Source organism: Rattus norvegicus, chromosome 16 (genome assembly GCF_021556685.1).
Source record: "Rattus norvegicus strain SHRSP/BbbUtx chromosome 16, alternate assembly SHRSP_T2T, whole genome shotgun sequence".
NCBI classification, from domain to species: Eukaryota; Metazoa; Chordata; class Mammalia; order Rodentia; family Muridae; genus Rattus; species Rattus norvegicus.
In genome coordinates this window covers 26,738,949-26,759,994 of record NC_141549.1, presented here as the reverse complement: position 1 = coordinate 26,759,994, position 21,046 = coordinate 26,738,949, and the positions used below count along the sequence as shown (strand labels likewise).

The following is a 21,046-nucleotide window of genomic DNA, read 5'->3' as shown; positions in this document are numbered from 1 at the left end:
TCAAAAGAAAAACAAAACTGTTTACAGACAGGAGCCTGACATGGCTGCCCTGTGAGAGGCCCACCCAGCAGCTGAAAGAGACAGATACGGATATTTACACCCTAACCAATGGACAGAAGCTGGGGACCCCTGTGGTTGAATTAGGGGAAAGCTGGAAGAGGTTGAGAAAAAGAGAAACCCTATAGGAAGACTAGCAGTCTCAACTAACCTGGACCCCAGAGATCTCTCAGACACTGAGCCACCAACCAGGCAGTATACAGCAGCTGATATGAGGCCCCCAACACATATACAATACAGGACAGCCTAGTCTGGCTTCAGTGAGAGAAGATGCACCTAACCCTTGAGAGACTTGAGGCCCCAGGGAGCGAAGAGGTTTGGTGGGGTGAGGGTGGGGATGGAGACATCCTCTTAGAGATGGGGATGGGGGATGGGATGAGGAACTGTGGGAGGGTGGACTGGGAGGGATACTGAATGGACTATAAAAAAAGAATAAAGAATAATAATTTAAAAAATAAGATTAAAAAAGAAAGAAGTGTGACCCAGGCTGGCCTTGAAGTAGTAGTCCTCCTGCCTCTGCTTCTTTCAGCAAATCTCACCAGCATACGCCAACGACCAGGAGTAGGGCTGTCTCTGGCTCTTTTGTCTGCTCTGGGGACCCTTTGCCTCCTACTGCGTTAGCCCACCCTGCCTTGATATCAGGGTTTGTAGCTCGTCTTTTTGTAACTTGTTATTCAGTGCTCATTGGACACCCCGGGTGGGGAGGACCTGTTCTGAAGGGAAATGGGGGAGTGAATCTGGGGGGGAAGGGGAAATAATGGGAAGGGAACTGGGAGGAGTAAAGGGAAGGGAAACTGTACTTGAAATGCATTTAACACACACACACACAAAATAAATAAATTGAAGGAAGGGGGGAGGGAGGGAAGGAGTGGGGTGGATTTAACGTGTTTTTGCTAACTTGCTGCAAAGCCCCAGTAATCCAACTTCCTCCAGCATGTGGCAACCATCACTGGAGAATTCTATTAGATGGTGTAGAGTTTAGAGGTGTGGGCCGTGCTGAGGAGCGTGGTAGAAGATCACAGTAACCAACTGACTTGGAACTGGTAAGGGAGGCTGCTAACTGGACTGCTGAGGGAGGGCTGCTCCCGGCTATGGTGTACTCACTGGTACCAGAAGCCAGAGGGACCAGAACCTCCTCAGGAGAGATGTTATCTGCACTGAGCGCTGCCTAACTCAATTAATTGTCTTGGTCAGAGGCAGTTGCAGCCCGAGAAATTCAATTTGAAGTTAAGTGTACAGCTGGAGCCCTGCTCAGAATTGGTCCCTTAAAATTAGATTCTGTGTTTTTTATGGTACATTGAGCTATATCCGGTTCTTATCAGCTTCCCCTCTGGCACCACAGGCCTCTCCTGCCCGGTTGTACTGACTGGATCATTTGCACGTAGCCTCTCCTGCCCTGTTGTCCTCAGGTTTCCTGGAAGAGGCCCAGGCCTTCCCTTTAAGCTCCCTCAAAGTCACACATGGAGGCTCCCAGCCTACACAGAGCAGAGGAGGCTGGGGTCCTCCATTTTGGATCTGGGTGGAGGGTGAGCACCCTTTACAGAGTGTGTAAAACAGTCAGAGGGGTGTAGTGAGACTGTGCTACAGAGTGTGTAAAACAGTCAGAGGGGTGTAGTGAGACTGTGCTTGGTTCTTATCCTGCAGAGTATACAGGCACAGAGTACCTTGGGCCATCCATGCCTGCAACAGCTCTTTGAAGTAGCTTCTGACTACCTTTCAAAGCATTTCCATGTTCATTTCAGATTGAAGTCAAGTGGTGCTCAATTGTGAAACCAAATTACTTTAAAATAGTGTGGTACAAAGTCATGGGGAAACTTTCATAGGCACTTAGGCTTAGGGTTTATATCTCAGGGTTTACTAGATTAGAGAACAGGCTGGGCATGTAGCTCGGTGGTAGAACATTTGCACTGTTTGCATGAGAACCCTGGGATTTACCCCTAAAAATAGAAAGAAAGGAAGGGGGGAGGGAGGGAAGGAAGGAGGGAGGGAAGGAAGGAAGGAGGGAGGGAAGGAGGGAGGGAAGGAAGAAGGGAGGGAAGGAAGGAGGGAAGGAAACAGGGAGGGAGGGAAGGAAGGAGGGAGGGAGGGAGGGAAGGAAGGAAGGAAGGAAGGAAGGAGGGAGGGAGGGAAGGAAGGAAGGAAGGAGGAAAGGAGGGAGGGAAGGAAGGAGGGAAGGAAGGAAGTAGGGAAGGAAGGAGGGAGGGAGGGAGGGAAGGAAGGAAGGAAGGAAGGAGGGAGGGAGGGAAGGAAGGAAGGAGGAAAGGAGGGAGGGAAGGAAGGAGGGAAGGAAGGAAGTAGGGAAGGAAGGAGGGAGGGAGGGAGGGAAAGAAGGAGGGAAGGAAGGAGGGAGGAAAGGAAGGAAAGAGGGAGGGAAGGAAGGAGGGAAGGAAGGAAAGAGGAGGGAAGGAAGGAGGGAGGGAAGGAAGGAAGGAGGAGGGAGGAAAAGAGGGAGGGAAGGAAGGAAAGAGGGAGGGAAGGGAGGAAGGAAGGAGGGAGGGAAAGAAGGAAAGAGGGAGGGAAGGGAGGAAGGAAGGAAGGGAAGAAGGAAGGAAGGGAGGGAAGGGAGGAAGGAAGGGAGGAAGGAAGGAAGGAAGGAAGGAAGGAAGGAAGGAAGGGAGGGAGGAAGAGTAAACAGCCATGTGCTTAGTTGTCAGTTAAATGGAGCTATTCTCAGGCCCATCTGCCTCACTGGCTGGAATAATGAAACAGATTTTTATCATTTTATATAAATAAGAGACTACCATTCTTTATAAGTGATGGTTGGAAAGCATAGTAGTTAATCTTATCAACTATGGAATCTGGAATCACTTAGGAGACCCGCCTCTGAGCAATCTGTGAGAGCATTTGGACAGGGCTTAAACACAAAGGGAAGCCCATACTAAGCATGGGCAGCACCATCCGTTGGGCTGGGCTTTTAGTCAAAATAAAAAAGGAATTTTTTTTTTTTTGGTTCTTTTTTTCGGAGCTGGGGACCGAACCCAGGGCCTTGCGCTTCCTAGGTAAGCGCTCTACCACTGAGCTAAATCCCCAGCCCCCAAAAAAGGAATTTTTAAAAGAGGATGCCACATGCAGAGGGTGCAGGCCTCTCCTGCTCTCTGCTTCGTGGTCTCTCCAGAACTGAGATGTCCCGGTGCTGTAAGCCTTCCCCACCAAGACAGTCTGTTTCCTCTCAAACCACGGGTAAAAGAAATCCATGCTTTGCTATGTTGCTTCTGTTGAGTATTTAGTCACAAGAATGAGAAAAGTAATACAGAAAGATTATGTTGTTTGCAGAAATTTAGATTGCCAGTCAATGCTAGGGAAGCAAAACAAAACAAGCAAAACAAAACAAAACAGGCCTTTGGCTAGAAATACTGAATGGTTTCACATTAGTACTAGAACTGCTACCTCTCCATTGCCCACCTTCATTCACAAGGTGATCTGGACTCAGTTCATGGGTGTGGGCATGGGGATGAGTCTATGAAGGGAGCGAGTGTACAGCCCCTGAGAGGCTGATTACCCTGACTTAATGATTGTTATTTCTTTCAAAAAGGCCCACAGCACCTGCCTGGTGCCCAAACCCACAGTGCCCACCCGGTATCCAAGCTCTGCTGGGGACCCAGCTCACTTACCTAGCTGCCACTCGGGGGAGCACATGGTCTGCATCATCCAGATGGGCAGCGTGGGCTCTAGTATGGCGACACCCATGTTGGCCAAGCAGATGGAACCTGAGAGACCATTCTGTGAGCCAGTGTGGCTGCCTGAAGCTTGACTCCCACAGAAAGGGTGGGCATGGCCAGCTTACCTGCTGCTACCAGGATGTAAGGGTCTTTGAGAAGCGTCAAAAGCGGAGTCCCCATGGCACTCTGAGAAAATGAATAACGTGAACCTTTAATGTTTAGAGTTTACAACACTCCTGTTTTCACAAGATCTGAGCTAGGACCTTATACATCATTGGCTCTTTTGCTGCAGAGACCAGGAATCTCCAGTCTCAGGAAAGGAAGTGACCTGTGTAGTGTCTCAGCTGGGGCCGGAGCCTATTTGTGTACAAGTCCTGAGGCGATGAGAGCAGAGTACTTGTATTGGATCTAATTCCCACGACGAGCGGAAGCAAGGCCAGGATTGTCAATAGGTGTCCAGGGCCTTTCCACCATATCTCTCTGGAAATGTCATTTTGCCCCATCAGGTAGAATACTTCACCTCATGGTAAGTATGGAAGTACAACAGAAGAAGGCTCCTCAGATGAGTTCTTCCTTTTCTCCATTCTGAGCTACACAGTGCAGCTGAGGAACCTGAACACACAGGTTAAAATGCTGTTCCTCATGATCGGGCTTGATTGCTCCTCTCTCACGGCATTACCCTTATACCAGCTACACCTGGACATGCTGCCAGGCAACATCCTTTTGTTATCTGTCCCCAAATTAGCATCCTTCTCATCTCCAGAGCTCTCCATCTTACTTGTTCTTCCTGCTCAAGTTCAAGTTCCACCTTTCCCACAGTGTTTCCTGAGCCAAGGAGCTGAGTAGTTGGAACCAAAGAGTATTTCCTAATCTCTGGTGTGTAGTATACTCTATCACATATGATATTTAATAGTCTGGATATGATAACCACATACAATGAGCAAACAACAATGGATACATATACAGGTACCAAAACCAAACTTATAATACTCTTACCATATATGTAAATCAAAGTAAAGAAATTGATATATAAACCGTAAACATACACACAAAGAAGAATGCAAGCATCACATTTCAGGTACGTAATGGTTATTGCCAGAGCTGAAGGAAGAGCTCAGTGATGGACTGCTTGTCTAGGCTGTGAAGACCCTGTGTTTAGTCCCCATTACAGTATTGCCAGAGGCAGGGAGAGGCCCAGGGAGATAGAGGGAGAAGAAGACTACTTCCAACATTCTGAAGTGCGTGTCCATGCTGTTATTTGCTGAAGCACTATTTGGGATGCACAGACAGGAAGCAGAATGAAACATGTTCTGTCATGCTCCACATTCTGAAACGTGGACCACACAACTGCAAAACAGCAGGGTGGGTTATTTTTTTAGGATACATTATTAACCGAGGGGGGGGGGAGGAAATGTAAAGAATCATATACAGTATGATGCCTTTTATGGAAGAAACAGAGGGCAGTAAGAAAACATTCATAAGTCAATTGGGAGAAAAAATGGAAAAAAGTTAAAGTGTCCATTTGCGATAGATATAGGTGAGGGAAGAAAAGGAAAAATGGCAACGGGGAGATTAATATGCTTTGACTACATCCCCAAAACACTATACTAACACTGTGAGGTGACTGTGTCCCTGCCAATTAAAACAACAAAGTCCCAACCGCTACTGCCCTATTTCAATGTGAGAGTTAAAGGAAAACATTAAGGTGAGGGAGGTTGTAAGGATGGAGCTCTGATTGGATAGGACTGGGGTTCTAACTAGAAGAGACAATGACACATCCCTGGGCACACCCATCCAGGAAAAAGTGACGATCAGTTTTAATTGTTACTTTGCCACAATCTAGGAGACTCTCTATGATGGATTGGTTATGGGCACATCTGTGGAGAGTGCCTTGATTTCCCTAATGGATATGAAAATATCCAGCCTGTAAGTTGGTGGCACCATTGCCTGGTTTGAGGTCCTGAACTGTAAACCAGAGAACTTGGCATGCATGCATTTATTCTCTCTGTACTTGACTGTGGGAGTGATATGACTATCTGCTTCAACATCCTGCCCTGACTTCACTACAATGATGGAGTGAAGATTATATTATATTATATTATATTATAGTCTGAGATTATAAGTCAAATAAGCCCTTTCTCCCCTAATTTGCTTGTACCACTGTATTTTATCACAGCAACAGAAATGAACTGGAACAGAAAGGGGGAGGGGCCACTGGGACAAGGTGACCAATCACACATCAGGAAGAGAGGTATCACAGAAGCCAATGCTGACAACCTTGAGGGATAGGAGTTAAGTCAACAGTCTGTACTGGGGTCTAGTACACTAGTGCACTAAGCCGGAATGGAGGAATGAAATATAAAAAACAACAAACAAAAGTCAAGATCAACAAACAAACATAACTGGATTTTAAGTGCATTGTACATAATAGTCACAATAAAGGTGAAAATAAAAAATGAATGCAAGTTGTTTCTAAGCAGAGTATGAAGTCCAAAGGGATTGTAAAACTCTAAGATGCTCCCTAGTAGGTGTGTGTATTTGCATGTGTATGTATGTGAGTGTGTGTAGGGGGGCATGGACATACAGATTATACACCCTGTAGGATTGCACAAATATGTAAATGTACATTTTTAAATATTCTCAATATAAATGTATACAGAGGAGATAAAGATTGAGGAAACCAATTGCAAGTGCTGTGGAGTGAGCTGGAAGCAGAGGTCTTGGTGCCAACTAACCTTTGTGTGTGATCTCTACCGTGGAAGCAGTCATTGTACACACTGCAGTGCAAAGAGACGAGGCGGAGTATGAGGTCTCTCAAGGCTTCATGTGTGCTAACCAAGCATTCCATCAGCTGAGCTACATCCAGCCTTCAAGGCTTTAAAAATTATTTATACATACTCTAGTTTCCTATTGTCACAAGGTGGTCTTCAGTGAGTATTCGGTGGGACTGCCAGACAGGACACTCAGTAAAGTAAAAGTAGAACCATCTAGATGAATATTCCCAAATGGTGCTGGGAGCAAACACCTTCCTGAGAGTCTGCCAGCAGGCTTTTGGTGCTTTTCTCTAAGGAGTTTAGGGTGGGTGGTTACTCCCAGACACCTTGGCAGCAGACTGAGAGAGGCATCTGTCACTGAGGGGAAACGGCACTCTTAGAGCAGCAATTCTATCACAGTCCTACATTCTTTCAGGAGCACTCTGCATCTGTAAAATGAGGCCTGAACATAGTCATCCCTGGAATTTGTAAGACAAACCACAGATGGCGTGCTAGACAGGGCTCCTGAAACAAAATGCCAAGGACTTTCATATGTGATTTTAATTACTTTTCAAATACCTTGATCGACTAAGCCTCTGAGTCAAACTTTTCCACCATACACAAGTCCTCATTTTTCCTTCTGTTGTTTTTGCATTATTTCTTCATAGTGTTTTTTCTTCATTTGTTTGTTTGTTTGTTTGATATAGGTTTTTCTGTGTGTAACAGAGCCCTGGCTGTCCCGGAACCCCGCTCTTAGACCAGGTTGGCCTCGAACTCAGAGATCCACCTACCTCTGCCTGCCAAGGGCTGAGGTTAAAGGCGTGAGCCACCACTGCTTGACTTTGTGGTGTTTCATTAACAAAACATAACTATTTTCATTTTGCTCACTTACCTCCTTCTTTTTCTTGTTTGTTTGTTTTTCTTGGTTTTCTGAGACAGGGTTGCTCTATGTAACCCTCACTGTCCTGAAACTCACTCTGTAGACCTGGCTGGCCTTGAACTCATATTCACCTGCCCCTGCCCTGCCTCTGCCTCCCAGGTACATAGAATTAAAGGAATGCACCACCAGCACTCGGCCAGCCCTCAATTTTCTATTCAGAGCATATATTTAAAAAAAGAAAGAAAGAACGAAAGAAAGAAAGGAAGGAAGAAAGGGTATATGGAAGGTTTTGGAGGGAAGAAAGGGAAGGGAAAATGATGTATTCGTATTATAATCTCAAAATAAAAGAAATAATTTTAAACCCTGCTAAACAAACAAAACAAAACAAGTGGAAACTAGGTGTTGTGGCTCATAACTACAGCCCTATAACTCAGGAGGCTGGGGCAGGAGGATTACCATTGAGTTTAATACCAGACAGACTTAGAGTTTGGGGCCCTGACTCACAAAAATCCAGAATAAATAAGTAAACCAGGAAAAGAAGAAAACGATGCAGAGGACAAAGTGCAGGTCCAAAGGCTTGCAAACACCCAGGCTGTATCAGTTATTCCCACTGAGGTAACTCCTGGGGGTGGAAGCACTTCCTTATCCTTTGATCATTTCCTTTTCCACTCTTCCTGGGGCTTCACAGCGCACAGACTGCACCGACCTGCCTTGCTTTGTTCTACTCCATTCCAAAGATTCTTCCTCCCTGCCCTTCCCTCTGCTGCCAGGGGTGGGGGGTGGGCTGACACGCCCCTCTTCCTCACGCTACCTCTGTGACTTCTGCCTCAGTTTGCTTTGCTTTTAGGCATAGCTTCCCTCTCTGTGAAAGTGTCCATCCCTATTTTTAGCTTCTTAAGCCCTTTTGATTCCCTAGTGTTCCTGGCTTCTTTTTTTCACTGGTCACCTGGTTACTGTTGTTCAGTCCACCCGTGCCCCCCATTCCCGTACCCCCCACCCTCACCCTCATCCCAGACATTACAATCTGCCCTGTTTTAACTCTCTCCCCTCTTTAATGAGGGGGATTGCTCTCATTTTTGTCTATACATTTCCTATTTTTTAAACTATCATTAATTGAAGAATTTTAAATTTTCATCATCCAGAGACTTCTTTGTTTTCCTTCAGTTCTTTGTCCTTGCCTTAAAAAAGAAATTTCGGAATCAGGCATTTTGGTTGTCCCTGTAGTCCTAGAGCTCAGGAAGTAAAGGAAGGAGGGACAGGGGTTCAAGGTCATCCTCTGCCACCTACTGAGTTAACGGCCAGCCTGGGCTACATTGGTCAGCCTGGGCTACGTGAGACTGGGTCTCTGGCTCTGGTTTGGTCTTATTCAATTCCCCAGTCCTTGGGAAAAACATGTCTTTTGCCTTATTTTGCTGAGCATTCTTAGAGGCAAACAGTGGGATAAAGAAAGACAGTCTCTGGATGCCTTTCTTCATTGCTTTAGTTTTGTTCTCTAAGATTTTCTTCCTAATTCAAGGAAAACTTCTTTGTAGTCTTCCACTGACACTCAGGCCCCAGTATCATACCCTAGTATCTTCCTTCCATCAGTTTTGTAGATCCCACCTCCTTGCTCCTCCAGCTCAGACACACCCTTGCTTGCCCAACGATGACCATTTCTTCTCTATTTCCATTGTTCTCGTCCCTTCTCCTTTGACTTCAGGCAATTCACCTGTCTGAGAGGACCTGGCCCAGGAATGGTGGACACATTCGTTCCTTCTCCAGCTGACACCACTGCTTCTGTCACAGGAAAAATGCTTGCACCCCAGTACCTCCCTGATCAGTGCTCACACCCTGGACAACTCTTCCCTCAGTGCTGTGCCCATCCCCCAGCTCAGAGACATCTTTGGTTTGTAGTCAGATAAGCACTAACTCTGGTATTTATTAACTATGACTGAATGGTGTTCAACTAGGGGTGCTCATGGAGCAGGTTGTCGGGAGGTCTCTGTCACCTTTTTCATCCCTTAGAAGATGGTTCTTTCTATAGCCATATCTATAAATTTCCACTTGTCCACTTCCAAGGCAGGCTTCTTTGCTACCCTAAGTGTAAACCTGCCTGGAGTCTAAATCTGGGCTCACTTTTTCTGACTTTACCTTTCTCCTGGGTTCAGCCATGCCGTTTATCCCAGAATGATGGAGTTTCATGCCCACTTACCTCAGGAGACACTTTCGAAGGCCATAGGATGCAAAGTTGGAGAGCTGAGAGAAAAAGAGAAATGGGGATATTCTGTTTATTTCCTGATTATCTGGGGTTCTACTAATGGCCACATAGCTACCACCTCGACTCTCGTCAGTCTCTTCCTTTTTTCCTAGAATGGAGCAGTCCTTGACCCATCTAAACAGGTCAAGACAGACACCACGGCATAGTGTACTTCCAACCAGAGCTAAGCTGTCTGGAGCTACCTACCTCCATCCAGAAGTGCCAAGAAGGCCAAGATGAGGAATGGTGAGGACTTGCCCACAAATTCATACATCACACTTCCGAAAGGTGCTCCCACTGAAAGGAAAGGCAGCACAGAGACCTGCAGTGAGACTCTTCCACATCACCTGTGCAGCCTTTACTGAAGGCCTCTAGGGGCTAAGCTCTACTGGGGCTGGGGGCAAAGAAGTGGAGAAGATTCAGTCTCCGTTCTCAAGGACAAAGATCTTTCTAGTAAATGAAATTTAGCAGAGCAGGGTTGGGGAGGTAATAGGACAAGTAATTGAAATGTGGCACAATGCTCAGCAGTAAATGATCCTATGCACAAAATACTGTGTTGTACTGGTGAAATGATTCAGAAAGGCCAGGGGAGCAAACGCTTTGCCAAGTCTATTGCACCTGGGATGATGTGTAGATGCAAGCCTGAAGATCTAAAAGTGGGTGAAGGTTGATGTGAATGGAACATGAGTATTTTGAGGTGAAATGTGTAAATGAGGCAACATTAATCAAGGGCTCAAGATGTCCAGATGTATCTACTGGGCCTTGTTGGTTATTGAGAAACATGATGCTTTTTATCAAAAAAAAGAAACACCACCCATTGTAGGCTCCAAAAGATTTGTTGGGTGGTGTGTACCATGAAGAAAGGAGGGGCTATGAAAGAGAACCAGTAGAAGGCTGGCGCCATGTTCCAACCAAAAAGAAAAGGGGGAAGGCTGACAGTGAAGGGGCTCTAAGGGATGGAGCATGCTCATTCTTCTGATTCTGACTGTGACGAAGGAGTCTAATATGACTCACGACCGACGGTGGGTATCAATATGGCTACTAACAAAGAACAAGGCTTTCTCCCCCTCTCTTTTCTACCATGGTGGCTGGTAGGGCAAGGGTCAGAGAAGAAAGAGACTTGGGTCTTCCCTCAACCATCTTGGAAACTCCCTGAGTGCAGAACATCGTTGAAACCTGCAACGTCTAAACCCTCTGTGCCAGCACTGTGCTTGGCACGAGAGAGTGCTCGGCAAAAGGAGAGCTCAATCAGTCAATACACAGTCTACGCCTCAAGGAAAACATAAGCACGTTGTTTGGAGCTGGTGCTTCTGAGTATAGAAAAGCTGAGTTCTTACTCCTGGCCCTTTACTTCGAGAGCTCCTAAATAGTTCTTATTCTTATCTTTTCCCTGGGACAACCATTCATCCTTCACAGATTGGTATTAAGGATTAAGAAAGATTACTTCTGTAAAGTCAGCAGGGACTCTGGCAAAAGACCAGCTCTCCTGTGGAAAACACCAGCTGTGTACGAAAGTAGGGGTGAGGGAGGCAGTGGTCATTAATGTGAGGACATTAACTCTCTAGGACAGTTTGGCCTTCGGGACATTCCCAGGCCTTCCTGCATTTTGTAGGTTCTTAAGGAGAAAGAAATGTTACCTTTCCCTAGTGATCGTTCTGAAGGAGCAAACACAGTTGGGCCAGGGAGGCATGGAAAATACTTTTCTTCCACAACAGGAGGTACCTGCCTCTTGGAGCCATCTTTATAGAGTGTGCAATGCCCCTGAGCTCAGATCTTTTCTAGCTGCTACTTACCCAGAAGTCCCAAAGCCAGGCCCCCCAAAGCAATTCCCATGGCTCTCCCTCTCTCATAGTTGTCAGTATAGACACTGGCCAGCATCCCAAGTCCTGAATGGAAAATAATCATTAGAGTTGGCATATGGGAGGTTGCTGATCGCTTCCCACAGCCCTTGGTCCCAACCCTGTCGTATCTTGAGTGATGGCCTTTACTGGCTATTTCATGTGAGGGATTTTATAAGACTTAGCTCACAGTAAATCACAAGTACTGTCTTTCACAGTTGCCTCTCCATCCTTCCCTACATACAGCTTATTACTCTGGTGCTGACATTGTTAATATTGTTAAAAATGAGAATCCTTAGAGGAAGGGTAATATAATAATACCATGCCTAGTTATTTCATGTTTCATAGGGTTTTCTCATTTCCTTACACATCTCCCTGCATAAAGAGGTCACAGGCAGAAAGGAAGGCATTGGAGTGGGCTATTGTATTCAGTATGGTGCTCAAGGAGGAACATGAAAATACTAGGCACCTGGGAGAGAGCGTGGGCTGGCATTATCTGGCAAGTATACGATCATGCCACTCAGCGATGTGAGTGGCATAACACAGCAGCCTCCTGGGATTCTGTGACATTTTTGTTTATCAATACTTGGAAAACACCAATGACTTTACTGAAATACCAATTCCTATTAAATTAAAAGCAATGCAGAGGAAGGGCCATGAAGAAGCAGTAGATAAAATCCTGCCTGGCCTTAGGCTTATTCTTACTTGAGCTGGCTGAATTGAATAGCATCAGAAGTTATTCCAGGCCAGAAATTTATGGGCCCTGCCCACAAGTCCACAACCAGTTCGTTCCTGAATCACAAGTGCTACCTTCATAGACGACAGTCTCCTTAATCTCTTCATATAAATTTTATGTAGTACCTAAGTAATGGTACTACTCTTCTCTCTCTCTCTCTCTCTCTCTCTCTCTCTCTCTCTCTCTCTCTCTCTTTCTCTGTGTGTGTGTGTCTTTGTGTGTGTGTCTGTGTGTGTGTCTGTGTGTCTGTGTGTCTGTGTGTATCTGTGTGTGTGTGTCTGTGTGTATCTGTGTGTGTGTCTGTGTGTGTTTGTGTGAGTGTGTGTGTCTGTGTGTGTCTGTGTGCGTATGTGCGTGTGTGTGTGTCTGTGTGTGTGTCTGTGTGTCTGTGTGTATCTGTGTGTGTGTCTGTGTGTCTGTGTGTATCTGTGTGTGTGTGTGTTTGTGCGTGTGTGTGTGTCTATGTGTGTGTGTCTGTGTGTGTGTCTGTGTGTCTGTGTGTATCTGTGTGTGTGTCTGTGTGTCTGTGTGTATCTGTGTGTGTGTGTTTGTGCGTGTGTGTGTGTCTGTGTGTGTGTCTGTGTGTGTGTCTATGTGTGTGTGTCTGTGTGTGTGTCTGTGTGTGTGTGTGTGTCTGTGTGTGTGTGTGTGTCTGTGTGTGTGTCTGTGTGTGTGTCTGTGTGTGTGTCTGTGTGTGTGTCTATGTGTGTGTGTCTGTGTGTGTGTCTATGTGTGTGTGTCTGTGTGTGTGTGTGTGTGTGTGTTGCAGCATTACCTGCAACAGATGAAAACGAAGATCCAATGCCTTGGAGAGTTCGGGCCACAAATAGCAGGGCATAGGTGCCAGAGAAAGCAAACACTAGGAAAGAGAAGAGGCACAATGATCCAGGTTGGGGCGAAGAGAAACATCTTCTTTAGATGCTAGTAGGCTTCTTGGGCTCCTGTAAATAGCCCCTCACCCACTCTTCTGTAAGTAACCCTAATTCAACTTGTAGCAGGGGATCTCCTTGGGAAGACAAAGCCCATCAGAGTGAGTGAGGGTGGATAAAAGGGGGTAGTTAGGGAGGTGGGTGAACATCATCAAAATTACATAATATCATGTATGAAATTCATTACAGAACCCATTATCAGATATTGGAATAATTAGGTTAACTATCACAGTTAGCTTTGGTGATCAACCAAATAGCCCAGAGTCATCAGGAAGAGGTGACCTCAGTTGAGGAATTGCCTAAACCAGATTGGCCTGTGACCACGTCTATGAGACACTCTCTTAATTGTTAATCGATACAGGAGGACACAGCCCAACACAGCAGTGCCATTCCTAGGCAGATGGTCCAGGATAGTATAAGAAAGTTTGCTAAGCAAGCTATTAGGAGCAAGTTGGTAAGCATCTTTTTTTCATGATCTCTGCATCAGTTTCTGCCTTTGGGTTCCTGCCTCGACCATGGACTACACTGTGTAAGCCAAACAAGCCCTGTTTTTCACCAAGTTGCTTTTGGTAAAAACATTTTATCACAACAACAGGTAACAAAAGAAAATATTAATAAAACCAGTTTTTAAAAGAATGATTTTTAGGCCAGAAAGATAGCTCAGTGGGGAAAAGTGCTTGCTGACAAACTTGCAGCATGAGTTCAATCCCTGAAACTACATGTGGGACAGAACCAACTCCTGAGAGTTGTCCTCTTACTTTAATGCACTCTGCATGCATATAGAGTATAAATAAATAAACAAGCAAATAAATACACAGTAATAAACATCAAGAATTCCTTTAAGAAGATAAAGAAGACAGGGAGGAGGAAAGGAAGGAGGGGGAGGAGGAGGAAGTGGAGAAGGAGGAGGAAGAAGAGGAGGAAGAGGAGGAGGAAGCTAGCAAGCTGACTCAGATTCCATTGAGGATGACATTCTGGGCATATAGCAGAGATGATTCTCTATTATATAGACCTTAAGCGGACCTGATGAGATGAGACCCATTATTTCAGAGAATTAACATATTTAGGGACTGGAGAGATGGTTCAGCAGTTAAGAGCACTGGGTGCTCTTCCAGAGGTCCTGAGTTCAATTCCCAGCAACCACATGGCGGCTCACAACCACCTGTAGTAGGATCCAACACGTTCTTCTGGTGTGTCTGAAGACAGTGACAGTATGCTCACATGTATAAAATAAATAAATATTTAAATAAAAAAGAAATACATGTAAGCAAAATACCAATGTACATAAAGATAGATAAATTTAAAGGTTGTTTAAAGAATTAACATATTAAAATATAACAGTTGGGGGGTTGGGGATTTAGCTCAGTGGTAGAGTGCTTGCCTAGCAATCGCAAGGCCCTGGGTTCGGTCCTCAGCTCTGAAAAAAAAAAATAACAGTTGGGATTTATTACATGATGCTGACTGTGCTGCTCTGCTGGACTGGTAGTAGATGTGAAAGAAGAAAAAGTACAGTGAACTCACAGTCTTAAAGGCAGACCACCTACTAGTGACTGACACAAACAAAACTGAGAGGTAAGCTAGAGAGCGCTGTCTCAAACTAAATTATAGGTTGTGGAGGTCGTGTTGGTAGACCAGACATCCCTCATCTTCCAATATCTCCAAAGGAAAAAAAATCCTTCTCAAGATGTCTGACCAGACAAACGAATCTTCCTGACCACTCATTAGAGGTGTTTTTGGTTGTGTTTTATGAGCTTAGTTGCAGCCCATCATGACCACACCCAGCTAGTCACTGTCTCCCAAAAGCATACACTCTTAGTTCCTCTTTTTTTAGCCTATAATGCCGGTTCTCAGGCTTTCTAATATCTAGTAAGCTCAAGCCCCACTTCTTTGTCCTTAAAGAATGAAGTGGCCAATTTGGCTTGTTTTACCTGAAACGTTTTTAGTTTTAGACTTGAAAGTCACATTGTACAAAACCCCAGTCATGGAAAAAACAGGACAGTTGGTCACACTATCGGAAAAAAAACCAATCATTTTCTTTTTTCCTTTTTCTGAATTAATGTGGGCCATTATTTGTTTCATTAACAATTCCCAGAGAAGGGTTCCAGAGAGGAGTGATGGGCACCAGCAAACTCTTCTTAGTAATTTTGCTTTTTGGAGACAGGGTCCCTTGTAGCCTAGGCTAGCCTTGGACTCACAATAGCCAAGACAATGACCTTCACCCAAGTGCTAGGATCACAGCCTGTGCCAGCACACCCAGTTCTTGCTTACTATTTTATTCAGACCCTAAGGCTTACACAGCCTGTCCTAACACCCAAATATATTTTCTTTTGTACAGAATTAGGCTTAGTAGAACAACACTAGTGACATCATAGAAACCATAATTGTTATTTAACACATAGTGAGGTAAATAGAAAAGCGTTTAACCTACTGTTTCTTGGCAGAGGAGCAGGCAAGAATTTTATGCTAAATAGCTTGGGTCACAGATACACTTCATGGTCTTATTTTGCAGGGTATGGTTACAATTCCCAAGGGCAATTACTATACCCTCCTTTACACATAGATCCTATTTTACTCTTTATATCTGTTCCAGAAATATTTTTTAATGAATCTGTAAGTCACATTGGATGACTGTGATCCTAATGTACTCTCTAACACAAGCTGAACTTATGGAAGATTAATGAACACTGCTAATCTGAACTTCCTAAGTTTCTTTTCTTATTAGTCGATTTTGTTCTTCTATAACTTCATACTTGTATACTCTGGTTCCCACCCACCTCCCTCTCCCATTGTCCTTCCAACTGAACCAGCCCTCCACCCCCCATAAATCCCTTGCCTTCATCAACTGGTTTTAGTTTTGTCTACTGTCGCACAGAGTTTAATGAGGATCCTCTCTGTGACCCCAAGTTCAGAGCTAAGCATCAGAGCCTGGTGACTTCCTTTTCTTTCGTTCAGTTATAATAGCACAAATGCATTTCCCAATGTCAGCGGGAATGTCTCATCTCAAGCCTTACATCTGTAAATGCATCCTACTTCTTGCTGAACTTTGCATTGGGTCAGTTCTTACTCTGGGAGAGAAGAAAAGCTGAGAAGGAGGGTGTGTGATAGAAAACCAAGAAAAAAAATCAAAGGGGAGAAGCTGTGTAACTTGGAGCACAGAATCAGCAGAGGAACCAATGGTGGGTCCACAAGTGCTTTCCCTACATTGATCCCCTAAAGTGGACATCCCCGAGGGCTTCCTCCCTGCATAACTCAGGCTAAAACATCAAGCTTATTCATCTCACTGTGGTGATTCCACCTCTGTTTTATTAGTAACATCAAACTGATACTGGACAAGACTTGTCATTTACTTTCTAGTTTCTGTAGCAAATTTACTTTCCTAAGGTATGATCTTTAAAGCCTTAGTTGGGAAACATAAAGCCTTAGGGACTTTTCCAGTTACATCCTTTTTTGTTGTCAGTCACCCTTTACATAGCATACCAACAAAATACTTTCTCTTAAAAGATGGAGGGCTTGTAGTAAGCTTGCTCAAGACGTTAGTTTTATACACACACACACACACACACACACACACACACACACACACACACACACTCCTACCTGAACAAGTAAATGTACATATACCCAGCCCCTCGTGATTTTCATTGAACTAAGAACCTGTTCTCTTATAGGAGATGAAAATGATGGCATTAGAGGAGCCCCTGTTCCAGTGGCTGAAACATCCAATGTCCCATCTGATTTGTTCTCTGGGTAACTCAATCCTGCCTTTATACTGTAGTGATGGAATAAAAGATGCTTAGTGAAGAAAAGCAAATGACTTACTTAGTGTGGAGAGAAACATGATCATAAAGCCAACAAACATGGGGATGTGATAGCCAATCCTAAAACGGAAGTGAACAAAGAAAGATAGCATTGCATTCATAAACTTGGACAGTTTTTTTTAATCTGAGTGGTAACAAAGATAGGGTTCATTTGGGAGCATAATTTTAATATGTGAGTGCATACTCATAAATAAACAAACATGAATATCTACCCACAGACAAAGCCCATTTTTTTTCCCAGAAAAGGTAGCTTTCAAAACCTCAGGATCATCCTAGATGAGATTTCTAGGAAGTCAGAGCTTCCTTCACACTGTATTAGTCTGCCCTATTCTCTCCGGCGTCCCACTCAAGCCATGTTCACCAACTGCTAGTTGTTCACTGCTTCTGTTCTCAGCATTCAATATTTACATCGCTAAGAAAATGTGGAGCCTGCAACATTTCACCTATAACTGCCATCCTTCAGGATAACAGGCTTCCATATGGCTGTCTCCCCTCAGGAACCAGAGCATTCCTTCTTTTCTCTTCTAACCACCTATATCAGTGGTTTTCAACCTATGGATCACAACCCTTTGGAGACTGAGTGACCCTTTCACAGGGGTCACATATCAAATATTCTATGTACTAGATATTTACATTATGATTCATAACATGAACAAAATTACAGTTATGAAGTAGCAACAAACATAACTTTATGGTTGGGGGTCAGCACGACATGAGGACCTGTATTAAAGTGTCACAGCATTAGGAAGGTTGAGAACCACTGACCTATGTGAAGCCTGGGCCTCTGAACTGAGCCTGAGTCTTTATTTTGTAGATGGGACACTTGAGTGTTTGAATAAGAATTGCTTCTGCAGGCTCATATATTTGAACAATTAGTTACCATGGAGTGGCACTTTGAAAAGATTAGAAGGATTAACAGGTGTAGCTTTATTGGAGGAAGTATATCACGTTGGGTGGGCTTTGAGGTTTCAAAAACCCATGCCAATGCCAGAGTCATTCTTTTTCTCTCTGCTTATCGATCAGGATGTAGTTTTCAGGCACTGCTTCAGTACCTATAAGCATGCTGCCACACTTCCTGCACGATGACAATGCACTAACCTGAAACTGTAAGCCAGCCCTAAATTTAAATGCTTGGTCACGGTGTCTCTTCACAGCAATAGAGCAGTGACTAAGACAGAGGTTATAGCTATTGAGTTACCTGTTAGTAAGAGGTCCTACAAATGGGTTGACCAGAAGTTGCATCAAAGCTTTTGAAGCAAATAGAATCCCAATCCGAACGTTTTCTTCTTCTAAGAACTCTATCCCTTGCAAGCAGTTGTTTTTTGGTACTGAGCTGGCTTCAGTGACTGGAGGAGGGATGGTGCCATTTGTCCAAGTTACACGGAAGGGTACATGTTCTTCTACAGTCGTGGTGGTGTTGTCAAAGAAGGAGAATATGGTAGAGAAGGCAGGAGAGGTGAGAGCTTGCTGGGAGCTTACAGAAGGACCCCTATGCAGAGAAGAGTTGCTGTCTTTGAACTCTGTCGCGTACAGGAAGGTGGGCACAATGGGCACTGAAAATCAATGAGGATATGTAAGGAGAGTCAAGGACAGAGATCCTTTTTCCGTTACTATGCGGAAAGGAATTACTCTGAGGTCCAATTCTGTGCAGAAGGAAGTGACCTTATTTAAAGCCCAAATCATCCTATTTCCTAAAGGACCACATTCTATCCATGATTCAGTTAGTGTTCATGAATTTATGTCACCCTCACTGGTTAATTTACCTTCTTATATCATGTATGGCCTGAGCATCGATACTTGATGATAAATCTATAATGATTTTCCACAGATGGGGAAAAATAGACTAACCAGTGCACATATTCTAAATATGTATATTCTCCCACAGAATGCACACAGCTGAAGTAGAACAGCTGAAGGAGGCAGCCGAAGGTCTACCTCCTTGTGTTAGCTACCAGATGACCCAGGGTGGAGGAGGCCAATATCCAGGTAATGCAGTGAGAGAAGCTCTGACTCTGAGGCAGTTCACAGGGATGGAATTCCGGCCCCAGCACTTGCAAGGGAAAGTTCAGATGAGTCACTTAACATCTTAGAGCCTTGTTTTCCTTTTGTAGAAGAGACAGAACCTACCGGGATGCATTGACGTCAAGACTTCATAGTCTCTATGGTGGAATGGAATGTGTATATGCATATTTCCCTTTAGTGCAAAGATTCCATATTTGCTATGGCAGTGCCTGTGAGAGTTTTCTAAATATGACTCTAACGATAGAACCACAAGAAATGAGGATCGACTCTACTGGATTATCTACTTGTCACGAGAAGCCTCTTCTGTAAACATATATTTCATCCAGGAGGGACAACATGCTAGAACTTAGTCATACACTTCTGTATTGTCATGTAAAAGTAATGGAGTATCAGCCAGAACATGCAGAACTATGAGGCAATGAACTGCAAACAGGGCAGGGCTTGGTAAGGACTTGGATATCCTGTGTTTCCAAGGAAGGGGCTGGAAAAGCATCACAGAGAAACAAATCTCATTGCCCCAGGTGACTATAGAGTCATCAGCGACCATAGAAGACAAACAAAATGGTGGCTGCCAGGTGCTTATGAACTTGTCTTTGTTTAGAACTCTGGAGTCGTTAGTCTCAAGTCTGACAGCCCTCAGACCCTTCTGTCTACACTTCCTGCCAACACTTAACAACCTCCATGTCTTTTCCAGATGAAAAACTTAACAAGTCTCTGCCCGTCAATGGAATCGACCAGCACACATGCTGCCTGCTGTGACACAAAGCAGATACCCCTCAGCACTAAGAGCCCCAAACGTACCCACCACAGTGAGCAGCATGTTGTCCAGAAGCAGAGCCACGAACACCACCACCAGCACCAGCTTGCGGGACTGCCTTCCTTCCTTCAGCAACCGCTGAGGAGCACCCAGAACAACCTGGAGCATGGCAAGGGCTGCAGGAGGCTGGGCTGGGTAGGGAGTGAGATGGTGGGGGCTTCTCCTCCCAGGGCTTAGGAAGACCCCTTGACAAATGTGGTCTTCTGTCACCTTTATAGGAGAAGAAGTCTGCCTGGTCCAGTGAAGCTCACTGTTCAAAAGAAAAGTGTGAAGGGTTACAAATAGTACAAGAGTTTGAATTTTTTGTGCCTCTTTGTTCATTTTATATAATCTCAATAACTCAACATTTCCCACAATGCCTTCCAGAGAAGGTTTTGCTGTCCAGAGATTTAGGTCTGAAATTATACCTACCGCATTAAATAGACTCTCCAGACGAACAGCCTTCTTGTTTCTCAACTGTCAGGCACTGATCTCTTATCTGAGTGGTGTAGACATCTGAGCCACTGCTCTCTCTTCCCTTATATTTTTAAATAGTTTTAATTTTAAAAAACATTGTTGTAAAAGGCAACTTCATGAGTCAGGCATGGTGGTACACGCCATAATCCTAGCACTTAGGAGGTGAAGCCAGGAGAAGCAAAAGTTTAGGGCTTCGTTTGAGATCCTAGTCACAGCTACACAGCAAGACCTTGTCTCAGAAATCAAGTAAATACGAATAAAAGCAACTAGATGACTATGCAAAAAAGTCATATTTTTATCACCACTCAGAAATTATAGTATAGGAAACTGTAGCATGCAAAAATATGTGTCATGCTGTCTGTTTGCCCACCGACAAGCATTAAGGAGGAAAAAACAGTTAAAAAAAAATCAAAGACTTGGAAGCTGGAGAGATTTGTTCTGAGTCTCACAATTGATGTCAATCCCAAGCTTCTTAACTTGTGTATTTACACTCTATTTTTTCTGTAGATATACAATGTTTGAAGAGCTCTTGGTTTTGTATTTAAGCTATAGAACCCTGTTCAGAGAGGCGTGTCGCTGTGTAATAAGATATTAACTCTCACAATGAGTTTCCTTCGTGGACTGCTATATCTGTAGTTGCACGTTTAGGAACCTGTATCATACGTGACAATCTTGCTACAGTTGCTCTTCTAATGCCAGGGAATCACGATTTCTGAAAGGATTTCATTGACTTTTTATGAGGCTTCTATTACAGTGCCAACAATACCAATCATTTAACATTAAAGTGGTTTACTATCATAAAAGGTATAATTCGTACATGATGCCGTATTCATAGCTTGACATGC

General features: G+C 44.3%; 1 protein-coding gene across 4 annotated transcripts in view; it reads right to left on the bottom strand.

The window, feature by feature from the left end:
- The window catches only part of Slc18a1 (solute carrier family 18 member A1), a 44,040-nt gene that overhangs the window by 10,458 nt on the left and 12,536 nt on the right, over nucleotides 1-21,046 (bottom strand). For 2 of the 4 annotated variants that reach the window (XM_087587556.1, NM_013152.2), the window contains 9 exon segments: nucleotides 19,730-19,995; nucleotides 18,105-18,459; nucleotides 16,908-16,966; nucleotides 12,935-13,018; nucleotides 11,379-11,471; nucleotides 9,793-9,882; nucleotides 9,541-9,584; nucleotides 3,842-3,902; nucleotides 3,669-3,764 (listed from right to left, as the gene is read on the bottom strand). In XM_087587556.1, the coding sequence (XP_087443682.1) occupies nucleotides 3,669-3,764; nucleotides 3,842-3,902; nucleotides 9,541-9,584; nucleotides 9,793-9,882; nucleotides 11,379-11,471; nucleotides 12,935-13,018; nucleotides 16,908-16,966; nucleotides 18,105-18,459; nucleotides 19,730-19,853 (1,006 nt within the window). In that variant the 5' untranslated portion in view covers nucleotides 19,854-19,995. 4 annotated transcript variants of the gene reach the window in all.